General features: G+C 42.7%; 2 protein-coding genes across 5 annotated transcripts in view; one reads left to right on the forward strand and one right to left on the reverse strand.

The window, feature by feature from the left end:
• Nucleotides 1–10,247, forward strand: part of USP28 (ubiquitin specific peptidase 28) — a 40,670-nt gene extending 30,423 nt beyond the window's left edge. For 2 of the 4 annotated variants that reach the window (XM_012729947.1, XM_012729948.1), the window contains exons 16-25: nt 649–843; nt 1,526–1,665; nt 1,809–1,994; nt 2,999–3,094; nt 3,759–3,937; nt 4,055–4,133; nt 5,229–5,308; nt 5,779–5,902; nt 7,749–7,944; nt 9,029–10,247. In XM_012729947.1, the coding sequence (XP_012585401.1) occupies nt 649–843; nt 1,526–1,665; nt 1,809–1,994; nt 2,999–3,094; nt 3,759–3,937; nt 4,055–4,133; nt 5,229–5,308; nt 5,779–5,902; nt 7,749–7,944; nt 9,029–9,204 (1,451 nt within the window). In that variant the 3' untranslated portion in view covers nt 9,205–10,247. The remainder of the gene's footprint in view (nt 1–648; nt 844–1,525; nt 1,666–1,808; nt 1,995–2,998; nt 3,095–3,758; nt 3,938–4,054; nt 4,134–5,228; nt 5,309–5,778; nt 5,903–7,748; nt 7,945–9,028) is intronic. The other 2 variants (XM_012729950.1, XM_004689250.2) reach the window with 1 other exon arrangement.
• Nucleotides 10,248–17,023: 6,776 nt separating this feature from the next.
• On the reverse strand, nt 17,024–17,704 carry CLDN25 (claudin 25). Its single transcript, XM_004689251.1, has one exon. The coding sequence runs from the start codon at nt 17,702–17,704 to the stop codon at nt 17,024–17,026; it is 681 nt and encodes a 226-aa protein (XP_004689308.1).
• Between the last annotated feature and the right edge of the window lie 4,011 nt (nt 17,705–21,715).

The raw sequence follows: 21,715 nt of genomic DNA on the forward strand, positions 1-21,715 counted from the left end.
CGTCATTTGCTTAGTAAAAAGACTAGTTAATGACAAACCAGTAAGTCAGTGTGCTGTGTTGTTCCGCTGTAGGTTTGATTTTCTGCTTTGGTCACCGGATTAAAGATGAAATTAATGTGTCCTTGCCATTTTTCATTATAGCTTTAAATGAGCACGACATTATTGACTGACCATTGTGTGAAACTGCTTTCTCATAAAGTACTTACTTGTGAAATTGAGGCGGTACAAATGTCTTGGAGTTCATCCCTGACCCTCTGCAGATTGATGTTCTTTTCCATCATAGGCACAGTAGTTACAATAATAAAACTTGTAGGTGTAAAATTTCCATGCAGTCTGATTTTCTGAACTTAAAGAAAACTTTAGCCCATTCTTGCTACTTTGTCAGTGATTTGACATTACTTTAAGCCCTTGCTTTCTTTCATTCATTCCTTCAACGGGCATTCAGATTATTTAGTGAGTGCTGCCTGTTAGTGTGTCAGGCACTCTTACTTGTATGCTATGACTGTTGTCACCATTGCTCTGTGTGTGTGTCTGTGTATGTGTGTGTTTCATTAAGAGTAGTATCTTTCTTTATGGAAAGGTCCTATGATGTCTCATAACCTTTTGCTGGGTGGTACTCTATTTAATTCCATCTTTTTTCTCCCTCAGAGACAGCCCCAAAAGAGTCAGATCAGATGTCAGGAGAAGTGGAAGCTTTATCTGTTGAACTTAAACATTACATTCAGGAAGATAATTGGAGATTTGAGCAAGAAGTAGAAGAATGGGAAGAAGAGCAGTCTTGCAAAATTCCTCAGATGGAATCCTCAGCCAGCTCAGCATCACAGGAGTTCTCTCCCTCCCCAGGTACCTGGGCAGGGCCCCTAAGCAGCGGCCCAGTGCAGTCATGCGGTCTGCCCTCACTGGCCCCTTGCACTTGCGCCACGTGATGCTGCAGTCTGCACCGTGGGGCTGAAGGTGGTGGTGGCACAACCCGGTGGAGTAACTTGTGGCTTTAGAATGTGATTTCTAAGCAGCAGAGGTAATATCAGAAAGGCTAGCTACCTGTGCTTCCAGTGGTTAGTTTTCGTTTATTTCCCAAGTCATAGACTACATCATGATAGGGTCAGTAGGTAAACTTTAAGGAAAACCACTCTCCAAGAGTCATCTTTCTTGGAGGGGGTTATTTGTAGGGAGCCTTCTTGGCATAAACAAATATGACAAAGTTGGGAGTATGTTAAATTTTTTTTATTGTATTTATATATATTTACACCACCGTTCCTTTTTGTCCAGCGTTTGGTTCTTCCTCTCAGGCGTGTCATAAAATTCCTACCACCGGATCGCCAGCCCATGTTCAGCCTTACAGGGTCACCCTTGGGTTTAGGTAGAAGTAGCCCTTTCAGCTAGTCATGGGGATGACATTTGCGATTTTTTTTTTTTTTTTGAATTTTGTGAAAAGGATTATATATCAAACTTTGTGCCCTTCCTGCTTGGCTTTTTCAGAACTTTCTAGAAGTCATTCATCACTTACTCTTTCCTTCCTTGTCAGAGCCTTCAGTCGCCTCTTCTCCTGGGGCTCGCTGCCTGTCGTCCGAGCACGCGGTGATAGTGAAGGAGCAGACGGCCCAGGCGATCGCTAACACGGCCCGCGCCTATGAGAAGAGCGGCGTGGAGGCGGCCCTGCGCGAGGTGAGGCAGCCGGGACCGCGCAGTAACTGCGACAGTCTTCTCCCGTCTCTGTTATTCTTTGTCTCTGCTGCATTTAACCAGTTCCTCTTTATTTCTCCCCCTTTCCCCCCCCCTCACTTTTTCTGTCCATTCTGCTGCCACAGCTTAAGGAAGCTGAGCCCAAGAAGCCTGTGTCCCCGGAAACAAACCTTGCAGAGCAGTTAGAGCAGCCCCCCAAGGCTAACGATGCTGAGTGCGCCGCCCAGCCTAATTCTGAGGTCTCTGAAGTGGAGATTCCCAGTGTGGGAAGGATTCTGGTTAGATCTGATGCAGATGGATATGATGAGGAGGTACAAAGACGAGTGCAGGTCTAGCTGCTTGTTGTCAGTCTTCTGTTTACTCCTTGTGTGACTGCATATGCTTCTTCAAGGCTTCTGGCAACAGTATTTGCATTCCAACAAACAGTGGACAGGAGAGCCCATCCAAGTGACCGTCGGTTGCATTCTGAAAGAGCTAATGCGCTCCCTCTGCGGACGGGTCCCAGGCTTGGCTACCTAGGCTCGTCCTTATGGAGACGACCGCAGGGTCTGGATGGCTCTGAAAGTTAGAATGGTTCCCTGTAGGAATTACAAGCTGAAAGTGCCTATCTAATTTTAAGTTAAGAATGTCTGGTAATGTTAGTCTGTTGTTTTTCCTGCAAATATAAATTTCTCTATTGTCTAGGGAGCAAAACAAATGTGATCAGAGTTGTTTTTAATTCTGAAGTTTTACAAAGAAGCTATAGAGTCCCAAGCTATTTGCTGTTTACCTCTTTTTCATTTGTCATTGCACATAAACAATCGTGAGTCCTGTCCCTGGGGTTTCTGGTTTTCCTGTGGAACGTATCTTTTTTAATCATTGGGAGGTTTTCATTGTAGAATCCCATTTGTGTCCTCCCTGGCATCCAGACTGTTTGAAATGCACTGTTTATCCTAGGAAAACTCCAAAGTACTTGTGTGCATAGGAGGTACACCCAGACCTCAGGACGACATTGGAATTCCCACCCAGACACTTCCCTCTAAATCTTTCATTAAACTGGGTTTTAAAGCAGTTCCACACTGTAGCTATTTTTAGACATATATCTTTATTCACCTGCAAAATTAGAATATATAGGAGTAGCTGGTCTTGGGTGAGGCCCTGGCGCTGTGGAGAGGAATGTGTGAAGAGCAGGTGCGGGTGACTTGGCATGCACAGGCACTGGCCAGGAGCACCCTGCTCTGCCTCACGTCAGCAGTCTGCTCGCTGGTCTTTCATACTCTTCTTTTGAACCTTTCTTCTCTCCTTTTTCTCTCTGTTTTGTGCCCTCCTGTGGTAGGTGATGCTGAGCCCTGCCATGCAAGGGGTCATCCTGGCCATAGCTAAAGCCCGGCAGACCTTTGACCGGGATGGGTCTGAAGCAGGGCTTGTTAAGGTATCTCTGCGTTTTCCTTTTTAACTCTTATACCACAGGCACCATAATTGGGGCAGTAATCTACTAGGTGGTTAAAAAAAAAGGGGGGGGGGAGAATTGAAGATGCTTTTCAGTGAAATAAGACCTGAGCTCCCTTTCTTGTGCTTTTGAGGAACATGGCGTGCTGCTGCCCAGCGGGAGGCTCGGGACAGCACAGTCTGGGTCCCATGCCTGAGGGCTGGCTATTGCTAGGAAGGCTATTAATAAGCCTGAGGGTGAGGCCAGCCTTTGTAAATCTGGGGTCATAAGGAAGTAGGCCATGCTTTTTAAGATACTTGAATAAATTTCTCCTATGTCGATCTTTTAAATTCATATCCTTGAAGCTCAAGGATATGTCTAAAATAATTAGAACTAATTATATGTTTTTCCAAGATCTTTATCAGAAAAATGAGTTTCCTGTGAGATCCTATGAGTATATTATGTCTTTGATCCTGAATGTTAGAGAAGTTTCATTGCTCATGAGATGCAAAACTTAAGAGATCCATAGTTGCATCTGTAATTCCTCAATGAGAAATATTTCTTAGAAGTCTTCTTGAGCCCTGACAACCTCTGCAGCCCTCAGGAATCTGAGTCTGTGCAGAAGCTCCCCATGCACCCTCGCCTGACTGGCCGTTCTGTCTCATAGGCATTCCACGAAGAATATTCCAGGCTCTACCAGCTTGCCAAAGAGACCCCAACCTCACACAGCGATCCTCGACTTCAGCATGTGCTTGTCTACTTCTTCCAAAATGAGGCACCCAAAAGGGTGGTAGAACGGACCCTTCTGGAACAGTTTGCTGATAAAAATCTTAGCTATGATGAAAGGTGAGAAGGGAATACTCAGCCGAACCACCTGCTCTTTCTGGGCCTAGCTATGCCTCCTCGCTGATGGGGTGCTGTGTGCTGTACCCACTCCCTGCCTCTGAACCTTGTCCCTCACAGGTCCATCAGTATTATGAAGGTGGCGCAAGCTAAACTGAAGGAGATTGGTCCAGATGACATGAATATGGAAGAGTATAAGGTAAAGTCGTTTCTTTAAATACAAAGCAATTCCTGAGGCAAAACTTCAACAGTTTTGTGTTACCACAAAATTTATCTCTCTTCCCCCCAAAATAAAGACCAGGCTGGGTAAGAATAAGCTTTCTTAACTTTCAAAATAGCTGGTTCTTTATTCTCATCCTTCTACTAGAATAAATCAACCTTTCATTTCTCTTAAATACCTACTTAAGCCTGTCCTTGGCTGTAAAGTTCTTGAACTCATGGTTTTGGCTTGTTTCAAATAATACGGTTTTGTTTTCTATTTTAGAAATTAAAATTCTGTCCATTAAAGTGCATATATAATGCACATCCTCCCCCACCCCACCCCCACCCCCTGCACTGTTTCTAGGAAAACAATGTCATGTACTAACTCTGCCGTGCCTACCACACTTACTGAACTAGGGTGTTTTTCTGTCTGATTCGTGGCCTGGTCCTTCCATCTTCCCACGTTAGGATGGTTTCATCGTGACTCGAAAGGTCATTCACTTAAACCAGAGCTGAAGGACTTTGATGACTATTGGAAATTAAGATAATAAATACTAGGGCATCTCTGGTGGCACAAGGGGTTGAAGTGCAGCACTATGAAGCTGACCGCAGCCACTGCAGCACGAGTTGGGATCCCCAGCCAGGGAGGTGACCCACATGACACAGCAGACCTCCTGTCTCACCCGCGGTTCCCCTCAGCAGTGGATTTCAGTAGTGCCACCTGTTCTGCTCCCCACTCTCCCTGGTGAATTCTCTCACCTCCTGTAGCTCTTGCATGTATCCCAGTTATGAGCATAAATACATGGGGCTTTAAAAATAAAGATAATAAATTTTAAAGCTCATGTGACATAAATATTCCTGTTCCTCACTAGAAGGAAAAGAAACTGTACCTTGAAATTTAAGATCCTTGAAATGTAAGATCAGACTTTTAAAATGTTGAACTTATTTCTATCTCATATCCTTTGTTTGCTGCTTTTGTGCTTGGCCATTTGTGCTCAATAATATTTGTAGTGACTTTACAACTTACTGTGGTGGCTGGTATAGAAATAGCTTATTGTGGTCATAATCATTAATGGTGGTCCTTCCTTTTCAGAAGTGGCATGAAGATTATAGTTTGTTTCGAAAGGTGTCTGTGTATCTCCTAACAGGCCTGGAACTCTATCAGAAAGGAAAGTACGTTGGCCTTTCGTTTCACTAAGGTCATTGGTTAGGTATTGAAGCCGTCTCAGAAATTGTCAGACTCACAGCCATCGATCACCCCCCTTCTTATGTGCAGTGCACCCCTACTTCCTCCAGTGTTTGCTTCCACGCTGACCAACACACAGCACTCACACAGTGGTGATTTTATTGATATGAGCTTTAGTAAGCCTCTAGTCCACCTCTTTAAATTTTAAGAGTTGGGAAAGAAAGACGCCCAGGGAAGTTTCATGATTTGCCTTGGATTTCTCAGCCAGTTTGTAGAATAACAGAGCTTGGCTGCCATCTTTGGCCCTCAAGCTTTTCCTGTGACGCCACCTGCCTCCCTCTTCCAGATTTTTCTGTAATTGTAGCCAAGTAAATCCTCATATTAGGGAGCCGTGAGGTCCAAGCCCTTGATTTTGGAGAAGGAGCACTCAGCTGCTGTTTCCCCACTGTTTTCTAAGGTATCAAGAGGCACTGTCCTACCTGGTATATGCCTACCAGAGCAATGCTGCTCTGCTGATGAAGGGGCCCCGGCGCGGAGTGAAGGAGTCAGTGATTGCTTTGTACCGGAGAAAATGCCTGCTGGTTCGTACTGTTTGTAAAAATTTTATAATTTCTCTTATTTTGTTGTGTTTCCCTCTGTTCCTTGAAGCCATGAAGAAGTATCTCAAAAAAATAAGATAGGGGCCCTCCCTGGTGGCGCAGCGGGTTAAAGCACAGCACTGAGAATCTAAAGCCGCTTCCGCATGAGTTCGATTCCCGCCTGCCCCGGAGGAGACCACATGGCGTGGCAGACCTCTCCTGACCCGCCCGCTGCTCCCCTCAGCAGTGTACTTTGTAGATCTGCCTGTTCTGCTCCCCGCTCTGTCTCTGGTGAAGCCTCTCACCACCCCTGAGCCTCTGGCCTGTACCCCAGTTCTGTATGCACAAATAAATAAATCTTAAAAAAAAAAAAATAAGATAGTCAGGGAGGGAGGTACCAGTTGGATGAAGGGGGTCAAAAGGGACAAGTGAAGGGCTGAGCAAGTCCTGAGCATGCAGTGCACGGTATGGTGACCGTAGCTACCAATACTGCCATGTGTTTGAAAGTTGCTGAGAGAGTGGCTCTGAGAAGTTCTCATCATATGGAGAACAGTTTGCAACTATGTATGGTGACTTGGTAAGGATGTCATCTGGACTTACTCTATGTTTCACAGTATATACAGATACTGAAAAATCATTTTCAATATACCTGAAACAACTAAAGGTCATACGTGAAGTATAGGCCAGTTAAAATAGGAAAATCTCCATTGGGCTTTAGATTCTTCCAAATTATCAAGTGTAGTTTTACACGGAAGCGGAATTACTTATGTTCCTTAAGTGATTATTCAGTGATTGAAGCCAGACAGAAGCTCGCATGAGAGCAGCCATCCCCTTTTCTGTGTCCTTTATGTTAACCTGCATGATACATTTTGTCACTCCACAGCCCAACTACATTGTAAGTCCCTTGAGCACACGTCTTTGACCACTTCATTTGTTTTTTTCTTTGCTGGGCACATAAGTGTATGATAACAGATGCTAAAGGAATGTATTTGTTCTGTGTTCCCTGCTTCACTATGAGATGAGACTTTTAGTGACCTCTAAGAGACTCCATTTTTTGTGTAAAGATATGACCGTAAGGATTTGTTCTGTCAGTGCTGTTGTCATATGCCTTGAAGAGCTTCCTGGCCTATTTGGTATTTGGCAGCTATAGGGGAAGGTGGCTCCCATCCCTTATGTCACCCGGGACTTTATACAGGTGCTTGAACTTCAGAGAACTGCAGAGGGGTGACTTGACCTCAGACTGTCTTCCCAATACTGGCAGAATGGCCCTTTTAGTCAGGCCATTATTTCTACTGCTGCCTTGCTATTAATACCAAATGGAAGAGATTAAGCACTTGAAGTATGTTCATCTCAAGGCCTACATTTTCGAACCTATTTTTGATTTCTGAATCAGTTATAAGTGTGGCAAGGCCATTTGGAAATTGAAAAAGGACCTTTAAATTTTATTAGTCATGCTTGTTTGCAGATTACATTTTGCAAGTCCTTCTCAAGTCCCATGGTGAGCTGTAATAGGGATTCAGAATCTTTCCCACACTGGCCCTCACCTCCAGGGTGCCTCAGAATCACCCCTGCTGCTGAAGCCCAGGCCCCTCCTCCCAAGACTCTGGGAGGCCCCTGGGCATCTGTGTGACCTCTGTCGCTGATTCTCATGCTCGGTGGACACTGAAGACTGCCGAATGAGGCTTTTAGTAAAAGCAAGTGGTGAGCATGACTTTGCTTTAAATTTAGGCCAATGGGAATCATCTTTTAGAATATCCCAATGTGTAGGTCAATCAGCATTAGTTGAAACATTAGGTTTTTATTTTCAGACTTTTTTTTTTAATTCTGTTTTTTTTTTTTTTATCTATAGGAGTTGAATGCTAAAGCAGCTTCTCTCTTTGAAACAAATGATGATCACTCTGTAACAGAGGGCATTAATGTGATGAATGAGTTGATCATTCCCTGCATTCACCTTATTATTAATAATGACATTTCCAAGGATGACCTGGATGCTATTGAAATCATGAGAAACCATTGGTGCTCTTACCTTGGGCAAGATATTGCGGGTATGTTGTTGTTAGCACTTGTAACTCCTAAGATTCTTAAGAATTCTGGGAATTACAGTGGTCCCACTCTAAAACACTGGTCTTCAGAACTGTTAAAGAGATCGCTGGAACCTCTAGAATGTAAGTTAAAACTGGATCTGCTCACTGAAACAAGGGGTGGGAGCCGGGCCCTGTCCCTCTTCACCACTAGGGGTGGGAGCCGGGCCCTGTCCCTCTTTGCCACAAGGGGTGGGATCCAGACCCTGTCCCTCTTCGCCTTCCTTTACCTCCCCCGACTGTGAGGCTTCTCTGTAGACAGCCAACAAGCCCGGTTTGAAAGCAAATCACTCTTCTCCAGGAACATCAGACTTTTATCACTGTCTCATCAACCAGGATCTCAGCTCTTTAACTACAATTTAAAAATCCAAATTTATTTATGTAGTTTGATTACCTGACGGTGTGCCACAGCTAAATTTTCCTGTGACTTAAGTCGCAACACAAGCATAATATTAACTATGATGACTTCAAGATGAATAGATCAGTAAATGAAATAGCCTTGCTCATCCAAAGCATTTTAGAGGCTCTACAGTTTAGATGAGTTTGGCAGACTTAGAAAATTGGTTTATGAATAGCGATTTAAAGATAGTCTGTTCATTACAATGTTCAAGGTTTACAACATCTGTTGGGAAATTTTATAATAATCACTAACTGTAAATTTCTTTTAATGTATTCAGTTTTTATTTTGACCATGTGTGAGACATAGCTTATCTTACTGCCATGCGCACACACTGCTGTGTTTTAATAATTTTAAAGAAAGTAGCGCCATTGTATTTATGGTACAGAGTATAATATCCACTTTCTCAAGTGTTAGAAGAATGCTTCCATCATGAAGTGACTGTGTAGTGTTATAAAGCAGTAGTCACAACTTTGATATATGTGGCAAGTAGATCGAGCTCCTGGTGTAGCCTGTAGGAATCACCATTCATGGTTAGCTGAGCAGCATACTGCCTTTGAGGTCAGGTGAGGGGTTATCTGGAAAGCCTTTCTGTATAATTATAAACTGATCTCTCTACTCCATATGTAACTCTCCATTTTCCTTCCACAGAAAATCTGCAGCTTTGCTTGGGGGAGTTTCTACCCAGGCTTCTAGATCCTTCTGCAGAAATCATTGTCTTGAAGGAGCCTCCAACTATTCGACCCAATTCTCCCTACGACCTCTGTAGCCGATTTGCAGCTGTCATGGAGTCCATTCAGGGGGTTTCGACTGTGACTGTGAAATAAGCTCCGCACGCCGAAGGCCCGTCCTGGTCTTTGGCTGCCTGTTGGTTGTGCAGATGTCTGTTGTCACGGTGTTTACCTTGGGCAAGGGATTAGGTGGAAAAGCAAGATTCAGAGCCAGCCCCCAACTATGCTGTGTGTGTAAAGAAGGATTCAAAATAAAATTGCACTTTTGGGTACAGAATCATAAATCATTTTCACTAAAAAGGCAGGAACCAGTGCATTGGATATTGAATTATGCCAGAAAACCTGCAATGCCTTGGGCTTTTCCCAGAATGCTTGGGCTTTTGTAAACCTCTTGCCATTTTTTAAAATTATCCTGCAGGCATAAATATTTTTGACAGCAGAATAGAAGGGTGATTCATCAGAACCTGAACCAGACGAGCAGCTACTAGTTATTTTATCAAGTGCAGATGACATTTTAAAATTGTTAACTGCAAGAGATGAGAACTAAAATGAAGCCTCGCCTGGCTCTTGATGAGATGATAAAACGGGTTGCTGGTGAACCACCGCCTTACGTGTGGGTAGAATATGAGGTCATGTGGCAGTGAGATGCTGAAAAGTCAACAGAAGACTGCCTCTCCTTCCTTTCTTCTCTCTTTTATTTTCTATTTTTAAATAAACCAGAAAACCTCACACTCAGTCCTGAGTGAAAGAACGCTAAGTATTAAGGTCTTTAGACAGAGTGACAGTATGAAACCTGACTAAAGCTAGCATTTTGAATAGTTGTTACCCACTTAGGTAAAATTTTCTAGCAGCTAAAAATTATCAATAACAGATGACTAAGGCTGCTGCTGGCCCAAAAGTACATTTTCATGCTCTTCCCCTTTTTTGCTCTGAGAAAGTAAGGGATGTGGGTTTGTAAAAAGCAAAAAATCTTTATATATATATGTATATGTAGAGAGAGATATCCCCAGTGGCCATTTTTAAAAGACTCCAGATTGGGTATTGTGTTTTAGCTAAATTTTCAGATTACTGAGGGTCTGGTGGGAGGGAGGAACACTTGATACAACTATGCAGATTTTATAAATGTGCAATAAAAGTATTTGTGGTACCTTCGTTGTACAGTGTGGCCTTTCTTAAAGTACAGATTTTTTTTTTTTTTCCCAAACGACTGGACTCAGTAAGCATCTGCCTTGTCCCAGTTTTTCTTCTTTATAAGAGAAAAGCAGTTGCAGGGACTGAGAAGCTGGCCGGGCCGAGGAAGACCAGCGCCTGGCCGTTCTCTGGCAGCACCTAGTGGCGACTGAGGTCTTCTCAGCCTCGTTGCACTGCCTGCACGTGTGTCTGCTTGGTAACCAGGAAATTCAGAAGGACAGCATGTATTTTCATAGAGCTGTACTTCTCTTGTGTCTGGCTTCAGTTATGCTGGGCTGCCTTTCATAGCTGTGCTTTTGTGTTGGAAAGTTACTCCCGTTTCAGGGGAAACGGATCCATGTTCTTACCCACTGATACGTTTAAAATTCTAAGCACCAGCACTTACGTCTCAGCAAGTCATGGTGGAACTGACTTAAGAGGTATTTTAAGGAGCGTCTCCATGTCTCCTTTTCAACTTGTGTTTGATGTATGGCCCATTAGTTTCTGGCTGCTTGATTTGACCCAACAACCTCTTTCTGTGCAGTGACTGGTCCTTTGTAAACAGGTAACTAGACTCTGCTCAAGGAATAGGCCCTGCAGGACGGAGACTTGGTTTCTTTCTCCAAATGAGATTGTAGAAGACAAATTATAATAGGCAATGGACAGAAGTATTAACTTTAAGTAGAAGTAAGGGATGAAACTTAAAAAAATCTAGTGACTTGAACAAACTGAAGTGGGACCCAGAAACTTCCAGTAGTGAGCTTGAAAATTAAGAGTGTACTTGTCCTGGTGTTAGTGATAGTCAAGGAGGGATGGCCAGTTTTCTAACTGGAATCTTGGTGGTGGCCTGAACATATTGCATGGCAAAGGTGCCCTAAATTAGCACTTAGATTTTGGCAATAAGGACAGAATCCCCAGTGATAACCTAGAATCAGTTTGGTCATTCACGAAGTTATCTTGACCATCCTTACTAAGGGATAGCCAGACCACATTCATGAGTTTAACAGTTCTGTAGTTTTCATGACTTATAAATCACCATGGTTATATAAAAAGATGTGTTTCCATCGGAAGAATAATGACACGGAGTCTAACACATCCGAACGCAAATAACAGCTAAACTTGCTTTTCTGGTCTGTAAAATAAGAAAGATTTACCTTGCAATTATATTTTAAGAGAGAAAGGAGACAGTGGATGTAGTAATTATAGTATAAAGTGCAGTGCTCATGGGGAAATTTGTCATAAGTCAAGAACTGACGGGTTGTTGTGGCTTGTATAGGGCCCACAGGTGAGTATGAAATAGTTGGGGCATTTTATAGATCTCCAGAGCTTTATGGGCCTCTGGCATCTGAACAGAAGAGAAAAATGTTGAAGGCTTCAGGACTTGCACTAGATAGAAAAATTATAGTATCTCCTATCTGATTCTTTCCTACTTAGATATGCTCCTTAAATAATTGCATTGAATTGCCTCAACTTGATAGGGTTTTATGACTCAATAGTTCTCTATCTCTCCTGTTTCCTTATAAAGTGAACTTTTGGATCCCCTTTCTTTACCCCTTATCAGCACCTCAGGAAGATCTCATACCTTTACTGTCATTTATTTGGCATTAAGACAATGATTTTCGTGTATTGTAGAGTCTGGATCAATCGAGATCAAAAGTTTACTCATTCATTTGCTTTGGTGTTGCTTCCCCTCACCTTAGTTTAGACCTGAAATTGGGGACCAGTAGTAAGGAAGGAGCTATAGGATGTTCTTCTCCCTGCTCCATTTCCTCCTCACCCCCAAATTCTGCCCCCCCCCCCCCCCCCCAGAGCCTGGGGGAGAAGGGTTTAGGGGAAGAAGGTGGAAGATGTTGTTTCCATAACTGTTAGCATAAGACTCGCACTCTTAGTACTCAAATGACCTTTGTTATGGTAGGAATCAAATTATCAGCTATTGTTTAGAGTCAAATGTGGGTTATTTAAAGAACCCTGTAGAAAACCTCTGCAAGGCCCCTGATGAGGCATTCGGACCCCTGTGTAGCTGATAACTCAGCTTCTGCTCTAGTAATACAAACCTTCCAGCAGTGCGCTGGGACCTGTTACCTAGATGCCTTTGCCAGCATCCATTTGGCCTGTGGACAGCTGGCCATCTGCTCCAGGTGTTGCCGCCATGCCCATGCCAGCCTCCTTTTGCAGGCTACACAGTGGTCATGGTTAGGCACCAGCTCTGTGCCTCTACCATGCAGATCAGGTCTCCCCAAGAATTTTGGGGGGCACCATTCTGATGGTAGTGGGCATGGACCTGCCATTTCTGCAGCTCAGCATCTCGGCATGTGTAGGACATGTGTATTTTGATGTTGGACTTTCCTCCTGGGAACAACTCCCATGTATCAGTCGTTCTCTTGAGGTCCATCTTCACCCCATTCCTCATAGGGAGGGGTAGAGAATATCATATTACTCAAAACTGTTTTGAATTTCATTCCAGAATTCTCCCTAATGAATATGCATATGGCTTTCATGTGGGCTGATGGCCATGAAGACTCATCAGTTTGATCACTGCTTAAGCAACAATATGTTGAGACCCTTGCTTTGAAATATAAGGCACAGAGCACCCACGGAACTTGTCTTCTGAAGCTTTATTCATAATTCTGAGCAACAAAGCAGTCCATTACACATACTATAAATTTGGATGAGTAGCAAAAACAAGGATGGGCTATTTTTTTTTCATTGAAGTAACATTGGTTTACAATACTATAAATGATTTAGAGGTATAGGATCACAGCCCTTCTGGTTTATGTTACCCCACCACACCCATAGTCCTCCGCCGGAGTCCATTGTGTCCTTCCGCACTCTATTCTGGCCTCCTCTCCTAACCCGTCTGGTAGGCTCAATTGACAGAAAATGATTGACTTTAAAAATATAACCTCGGGCCCTCCCTGGTGGCGCAGCGGGTTAAAGCACTGCACTAAGAAGCTAAAGCCACTTCCGCATGAGTTCGATTCCTGCCTGCCCCGGAGGAGATCCACATGGCGTGGCAGACCTCTCCTGACCCGCCCACTGCTCCCCTCAGCAGTGTACTTTGTAGATCTGCCTGTTCTGCTCCCCACTCTGTCTCTGGTGAATCCTCTCACCCTCCGCATCTCTGGCCTGTACCCCAGTTCTGTATGAATAAATAAATAAATCTTTAAAAATATATATATATAACCTCATCAGTTGGTGGAGTAGAAAGTAAACTGTAGTTTCTTTTAGTCCCTATTACTGATAGATGCCAGTGGCTACAAACATTTTTCTAACTCTGAGTTTCTTGTCCCACACCTGGCTGCTCTGTCCTGTCCATCTTTCCAGATGTCCATGAAACTATTTCTCACACCCACTCCCAAATGTAGAACCCCATGTTGGATCCCTTAGGAAATTTCCCATAGATCTATTCTTACAGGCTCAGAAGAATAACACACATGTATTTTAACAAAGACCTTCTGGGATGCCTTTTCTACAAATGGTGAAACTTTCTAACCCAAAAGGAGACTGATGGAGAAGATGACAATGAGGCTTATCTAACTCTAGCTCTATCAATATCATGGGTCCCTGAGACAATGTCTTCTACATAATCAACGCTATTGGCTTGAATACTGATTGATATTCTTCCCTGTTTCTAACACATGTTATTACCACACGCCTCTCCATCTGTAATCACATAAATAAGTGTTTTAAATGGTGGCATAATTTTCCACAGATCTGTATGAAAAAAAGGCTGAGTTGAAGCTAAGATTCAATTAGTTCTATTTTTATTATTTCCACATGCAAAGCAGGTAGGAAGAAATGGTGGTAGTTTTAGGTGAAAAGTATCTTTTTCCTCAGACTTTCTCAAAAAGTGGATTCTCACCAGAATACAGGTGACAATCCCTTCTGGGGATAACATTCTGTTGGTTACTTGAGAACCAATCAACCATCCCACCCCACTCCCATCTTTAAAAAATGCTTTTGTGACCTTTCTAAGGAGAGTCAGGAAGGAATACTTTTTAACAGGTCTTTAGCTTGCATCCATTTCTTTGCAGAGAAAGGGACAGGTCACCTGCCCATGAAAAACATAAGCACCTGCAAATGTGGATTGTGAGGATGTCTGCAGGCCACCAGCAGGAGCAGGTGACTGCCTGGAAACAAAGACCCTGTTTAGAATTCAACAAAGACTGGAAGGACAAGGTTTTTCTTTGTACATCGTTGTTTTTTCCTTCTGCTTCAATGCTGGTTTTTCCCTGGGGCTGGTGGGTTGTCTTGGCAACACATCCTATCAAGCTACAGGTTGGGGTGAAGAAAGTCTGCCTTTCATCCAAACCCTACCTTCAAGCCCTGATCAGCTAATTACTTACCATGGGCACGTTGTCTCTTTTCCTCTTTTCTCTGTATCTCAATTCCCTCATTAGCAAAACAAGTAATACCTGCTTCCACCGTCACACATATAAAAAATCCAAAATGTGTTAAACACAGCTACCAAGATATGTGAAAGTTCTTTAACCCCAGGACCCCTCTCAGTGGTGTGGTGGAGAAGCCACCGGGGCTAGGTGTTAGTGGAGGTGTCTGCTATGCTGGGGCTTAGCTCTTTTCCTGCCACAGGTTTGGTTTGCTGTAGGCTTGAGAACAGAATCCACTCTCTGACCAATGGCCCCTTCAACAGCTGACCCCTCAGTTTCCAGATTATTTTCCAAACTTGTATTTTTTCCCATTTAGAACAGACATCCAGCCTTAAGTGAATTACCACTTAGCATTTAGCCAGTCACCCATCTGTGACTCCCTGACTCGGTTGATTCCTCATACTATAAGAACCATAGACTTTCCAAATATGTAAAGTTGGCCAGAGAAACAACTTCTGGTTTCTTGAGGGATTTCACATTAATATTTGTCTCCCCTACTTATCTAAGAGGTGGAGATCAAGCTTGTCTTACATACAGTTTTATTCTTTGGTCCCATTACAGTGCACATGGTAAGTGCAGTAAATATTTGTTTAAAGAATAAATAAATGATTGGATAGATGGGTGGTGATTCTTTCATGTTGACTCCAGGTGGCTGGCTAAATTCTGGATGTTTGTGCCTCATCCCTGATTGAATCTTGGTTTTAGAATTTTTGATGCTTCATTGAGAAGACATAGTTGAGAAATTGGACATTAGAATCTTGAAGGACCAGAATAGAACTTTAATGCAAACTGGTCCTTTTTACTGAGAAATTTGCTGAATTTGGATTTGTGTATATGCACAAAAGGACATCTGTAAAGGGAAAGGCACTTTCTGGAGAAACTGATTCATAGAGGATCCTGCTCTGAGCCAAAAGGTAAAAATTGCACCTGAACAGACTTATTTCATCAGAAAAATACTATGTTTCAAGGACAAGGTTGGTCTGGGGTATGCTGGCAAAGTTATTATTCTTGTGTTGGTATGTGCGAATTCTTCTTTGAATATCTCAAGGTGCTGGGCTCATGCCACACTGTTTTATCATAATTGAGAGGTTTTCTGGGGCTCCCAGCATAAGCAGAGCAGCCCCATAGCTGAACAGCACCAGAATGGTGGAGGGGGGAGGACAGGGGAGGGGTCTGCGCTCCTCTGCAAGCAACCCAGAATGATCCAAAACTGCAGCAGTGACTTATTTGGGGGACTTGGGTGTTGACCCCTTTACGTGTTCTTCTGTGGGAATTGTCAGTAGGGTTAAAGGTGAGTCTTTTTAAATCATTAAGGGAGTGGGGGACAGGAGGTCACTGCAGAGGTACTGCAGCTGACAGCCAGGTTGATGAGTTAACACAGGTACACTGAGAACTGGCAGTGGTGAGATGCCCTCGCATGCCTGGGGTGGCAAGGAGGTCAGAAAGGGCACAGGAGAGGAGGGCGGGTCATCGCTATCACAGGGACTTATTCGTAGTCACAGCTCCAGCAAGCCTTCTGATACCTGGGTTAAAGATGAAGGGATTTATGATGTGATTTTCATATGATAAGTGACGTTTCTGAGAAGCTACTTATTCTCTATACGTGTATGCTCACACTGGGCAATTCTTGGACACAGGCATGCTGGAGTAACCCTCGGCACCCAGTTTTCCCAGGGCTTCCCTAGCTTGGGCCCTGAAAGTACTGAATTCAAAGCAAACTGAGTGAGGGTGATGGGTGCTCACCCTCCCATCTTCTTACCTTCATGCCGGGAAGACCACGCAGAGCCTCTTAACACAACAAAAGCAATAATATGTTTTCCCACTAGGATATTCAGAATCTACAAAATAGCAAAGACATTTTATTAAGTTCTCTTTCAAATTGTGCCCTGCAGCTAAAAAAAATGGACAAAAAGAGTTCTCTGAGCTATTTTGGGCCAATAACTCATTTTTATTTGCCAAGGCATCTTCTTCAGCTTTTCTGTGTCTGTCTGTCTTTCTGTCTATCCAGTTATGTATCCTCTGTGTATCTATCTCTTTTAATAAACTCCGTACTTTATTTTCTATGATGAATACAGTTTTGCTGTGTTTTCCTTAGCAATAAAAGAATCAATAGTATAAGAAGTTAAAAAAGATATAAATGAAATCTCCAATCAAAAACATGTTTGTTACAAACTATCTTGGATTTTCAATCACAGATTAGAATCATAATATCACTAAGATAGTCAAATCCTTAACAATGGGACAGTGACAAATTTCTCCCACTCCCTGAAGCCAAAAAATATATAAAGTGATGAAAGGTAAGAGAAAGCAGTCTACTGGTGCTGCTTTATTCCAAAGATTCCTTGGCAGAAAGCACCCTAGATGACCTGGTTCCTCGGTCTTGGTGTTAGATGGAAGGAACGGTTGAATTCCTCTGCTGGAACACAGGCTGTAGAGACAGCCATCCAGGGAGAGGACACCTCTTCCTTTTCCAGGCAAATCGAGAAGATGAGAAGTAATCCACCCAGGGCCAAGAGAACACCAGCTGCCCAGCCCACGTAGAGGGCGTCTCCAAATTCCCACCGAGGTACAATCTCAGGAGTGCTGTCATCCCAGAAGTCTTGGATGGTGGCGTGGGCCACCCAGGAAACTGGAAAGAGAGTAGTGACTGATGCTGATGCCTCCAAAGTGCCTCCAAGAAGGCAAAGTCGCCTCTTAAGTACCCATCTGAGCCCGCGAAACTGGAAGTATTCAGACCCAAGCCCAGAGAGCAGAAGCCCCAAAAGTCCCAGCCCATGGGACATCACCATGAGGATACGGGAGACCTGGAGCTCCTGGGGCAGAGACAAGAAGGAGTCAAAGGCCTTGCACACAGTGGCGATTTCCTCCTGATTCACGCAGACCTCCCAGAGACCCATGCTCCAGGTCTCCATCTCGTTCAGTTCCAGATTGAGAGTCTTCCACTGGGGCAGGGTGGTGGTGACACATGAGCAGACCCAGCCCAGGAGGGAGAGGAGAAGGCCCCCCAGCTGGGCTTGTCCACGGAAACTCCAAGCCATGCTAGTGCCCACCGCAGAGGCAGAAAGGAGAGCAGAAAGGGTGGCTTGTGACCGGTGAGGGGAGAGTCCTTCTGGGGAAGCTTGGGTGCAGGGGTTTTAGGCAGCAGCTGTCACAGGTGTTAGGGCTTGGCAGTGTGTGGCTTGAGGGGGTGTGCCCAATAGTGGATGTGGGTGTGGATTCTGGGGGAGGGTCCCAGGAGAGGGAAAAAAAAAAAAAAGGCCAGGTAGTAAGTTTTCAATATGATTTGATGAATCAATTCATAAATCAGGCCTCTGTTCTGAGATGACCAGTGATGTTCTGGAAACATATATGGATATTGTGTCAATGTATATATCAATGTAATAATTCCCCGAGGGCAACAAGACTTTCTGTTTTTATACTTTCAAATATATAATACATGTACTTCTTCTTCTTCTTTTTTTTTTTTCCATGGGGGTGACATTGGATTACAACACTATATGATGCAGGGACTCTCCCCCAGAATCCACATCACCCCCATCACCAGAGCACCCACATCCCTTTATCATTTACTTGGGCTCCCTGTCCACTTTACGCCCTCTATCCCCCTCCAGTAGCCTCAATTATGCAGTCTTATGCTTAGGTTTTGTTTTATTTGACTTTTGTTAGTTCCTTGTTCAATTCCTCTGTATTCCACATACGAATGGGATTATGGCTCTTGTCTTTTGGTACCTGGATTATTTCACTAAGCCCCTCCAGTTCCATCCATGTTACAACTGGCAAGAGTTCCATTTTTTGGATAGCTGGATATATTCGATAGCTGTATGTACCGCATCTTCTTAATCCCTGCATCAGTTGTTGGGAATTTAGGTTGTTTCTGTAACTTGACTATTCTAAATAGTGCTGCAGAGAACACAGGAGTGCTTATATCCCTTCGAATTAATTTTTTTGGCATTCTTTTGATAAACAACAATAGAATTAATGGATCTCCTGGTAGATGTTTTTAATATTTTGAGAAACCTCATTATTTTTCACAGAGGCTGGACCAGGCTACTTTCCCAGCGACAGTATAGAGGCGGGTGTAGGTTCATTTTTCTGTATGTGACTGACCAGGTTTCCCAGCACCATTTGTTGAAGAGACTTTTCCTTTCTCCATTGTATACGCTTGACTCCTTTGTTGTAGATTAACTCTCCATATAAATGTAGCTTTATTTCTAGGCATTCAATTCTATTCCATTAATCTGTGTGTCTGTTTTTAATTCCAATACCACACTGTTTTAATTACTCTGTAATAGAGTTTGAAGTCTAGAGCATTATAGCTCCACTCCTTTTCTTTTTGTTAAAATGCTTTGCCTACTCAGGTCTCTTGTGGGTTCCATATAAATTTCAGTAATGTTTTCTCTACTTCTTTAAAGAATTCCATTGGAATTCTGATAGGGATTTCACTGAATCTCTAAGTTGCTTTGGGTCATATGGACATTTTGACTATGTTAATTTTTTTTAGTTCATAAAATAACACACACACTTTGCCCCAGTGACCTATCCCCAACAACTTACCCTAATTTATCATCAGTAGATCTAAAATTTTATGAAAATGTCTATTGATAATATTGTTAATAATTGTACATTCTGGTTAGTACTAAGCAGCCATTTTAAAGTAGTCTAGTATAGATAGAATAAATTTAAGTGATAGGAAGCTATTTTTGACACTTTAAGTGAAAAAGTAGGAAGGTGAACAATATAGAGAGTACAAAATTTCATTTTCATAAAAAAGTAATTACAGTTTTATAAATATAAATCATATACCACAAAACATTGACCATGGTTATTTTAGTGGTATGATTATAGATGGTTCTTACTTTCATATTGTACTTATTTATATATTTTATAAATTTTACAAATTTATCATCTAGTCTGTAAGCAAGTGACAACCCCCAACTCAAGGAACCTATCCAGACCCAGAATATAGCAAGAGGGACACATTCCCTCTTCAGGTCTAAGTTGCTCTGGTGACAGCTATAAATAGAGCGTAACCATACCAGCTCCCTTTCAAGAAACAGGTTCTGACAAGAAAGTAAATAAGTGTTAGGTTTTTGGCTAGCTACTGTATTCTTATTTAATTTTTACATCATCACTATAAAATGTACAATAAGTAACTTGTCAGGGTTCCCCAGCTGGTATGCAAGAGATTCAACTCCTAGGGCAAGTAACTCTGTGATATTTCCTGTTCTTTCTCTTCAGACTGCCACAGTGATTCTTCCAACACTACTCCTACACTCTGATGGCACTGTGTTCTGGGGAAGGTTAATCTGGATGCACATCAAGAAGAAAATGGGAATTCTTCTGCTTCTTATGCTGAGCATCAATGTTTGAACAACATATCCCCTGTTGATATTTTAATCTAATGCTTACCCGAGGCTCCACTTCAAAGTGAAAGCAGAGTCTTGGGAAGCATTTGAGAAATATCTATCTTGACTTGAGCTGAGTAAGTTTAACACGTCGTAAGCAGCCTGATTAAATGGTTAGTGGTGACTGCTGGAAAGAGGCAAGCAGAATCATCTGGAAAACTCCTTTTTTCTTTCATGTTTTAGTATAAAATTTTTAAAATAATAATATAATAGTTTATTTTTACACCACTTTGTGCCTTTTTCCATCTCAGTTGTAATCCCCGTGGGCTTCCCACCACCAATTCACCGGTGTGGCATCACCATAGTTCAGTACACTTCCCCTCCCCCTCATTTTTGATCCCATTTCCCACTCCACCCCCATAAAATGTCTCTGGTAAATGGTTGTTCATTATTATTATTATTTTTTCCCCTGGTCCCTTATAAAAAATTTAAACATTTACAAAAGTAGAGCAAATGGTACAAAGAAATCTCATGGTCCATTGTCCAGTTTCAAAAATCACCCACTCTGTCAGTCTTGCTTCATCCATGCCCATACCCACCAATCACCACTCCTCCTTTCATATTATATTGAAGCTGCTTTTGTAACCACCACATGTTCTAATCAACAAAATATGATGCACTTGAGGAATGTTGTCTGTTTATACTACATCCAGCCAAAGTTTGACATTTGGCTTCCTGAATATAGGTTATGTTATGTGTGTGTGGCCCCTACAGAAGGAATCCTTGATGCTTATTTCCTTGCTTTTCTTGATGATTTGTGGAAATGTACAAGTCAGGACACATATAAATCACAAGTGTGAATTATGAGGAAGGATAGGTTATAGAGAGAAAATAGTTCCCACTCCTTTAATTTTGCTTTATTTTGACAAGTGTCCATGTATGCCTTCATGGATTTACTGTCTGGGAATAGAAAACTCACCCCACTCCCAATGCCCTATCTTCTCCTTTCTCAACCTATTTCTGGTTCTCTCAGCTTTTTCTGGAATCATGAGGAACATCTGTTAGCCTACCCTAGGGAGAGGTAGGGGTCCTGCAGTTGTATTTGTGGGTATGCATAGATATGTTTTCTGGAGGAAAATTCCAGAATGTCAACCTCAAAGCTTCTCTTTCTTTTACTCCTAGTTCAGTTTCCTCCTTATTGTGAACTTCCCTGATCCAGTGAAAGACAGGGTGCTCCTCACCCAAAATTTTCCCCACCCTTTACAGCTTCCTCAGAGCTTCAGGGTCAGTTTCTCCACAAGCATTTTCTGAGGATTGTACATTTTTGTATTCATTATTTACTATTATTTATTTAGTATATTTTTCCTCCCAGCAACTGCGTAAGATTTAAGCATCATAAAATCTGGATTTATCCCTCATTTACTTCCAAAGTAGTTGAAAGACCAACTGATGCCATGACAGCCTTCAGAATGCTTCTAAACCAGCCAGGTCTAAGTTTCGGTTATCAACAAGGCGCCAAGGCCAAATTTAACTGTAAATGTCCTAATCTTGTTCATCCCATAGCAACAGCCAATTGGCAAGTAGGCAAGTAACCAGTACATATCAGAAAAAACCCCAGATGTCCTAAGGTATGTGGGCGGAGTAGTGAAGGTCACATCTCACATACATAGATCAACCGGCTTAAGACAAGATAACTTTGTTCAA

This window comes from Condylura cristata, unplaced genomic scaffold (assembly GCF_000260355.1).
Source record: "Condylura cristata isolate star-nosed mole 26May11 unplaced genomic scaffold, ConCri1.0 scaffold00025, whole genome shotgun sequence".
Taxonomy (NCBI): domain Eukaryota; kingdom Metazoa; phylum Chordata; class Mammalia; order Eulipotyphla; family Talpidae; genus Condylura; species Condylura cristata.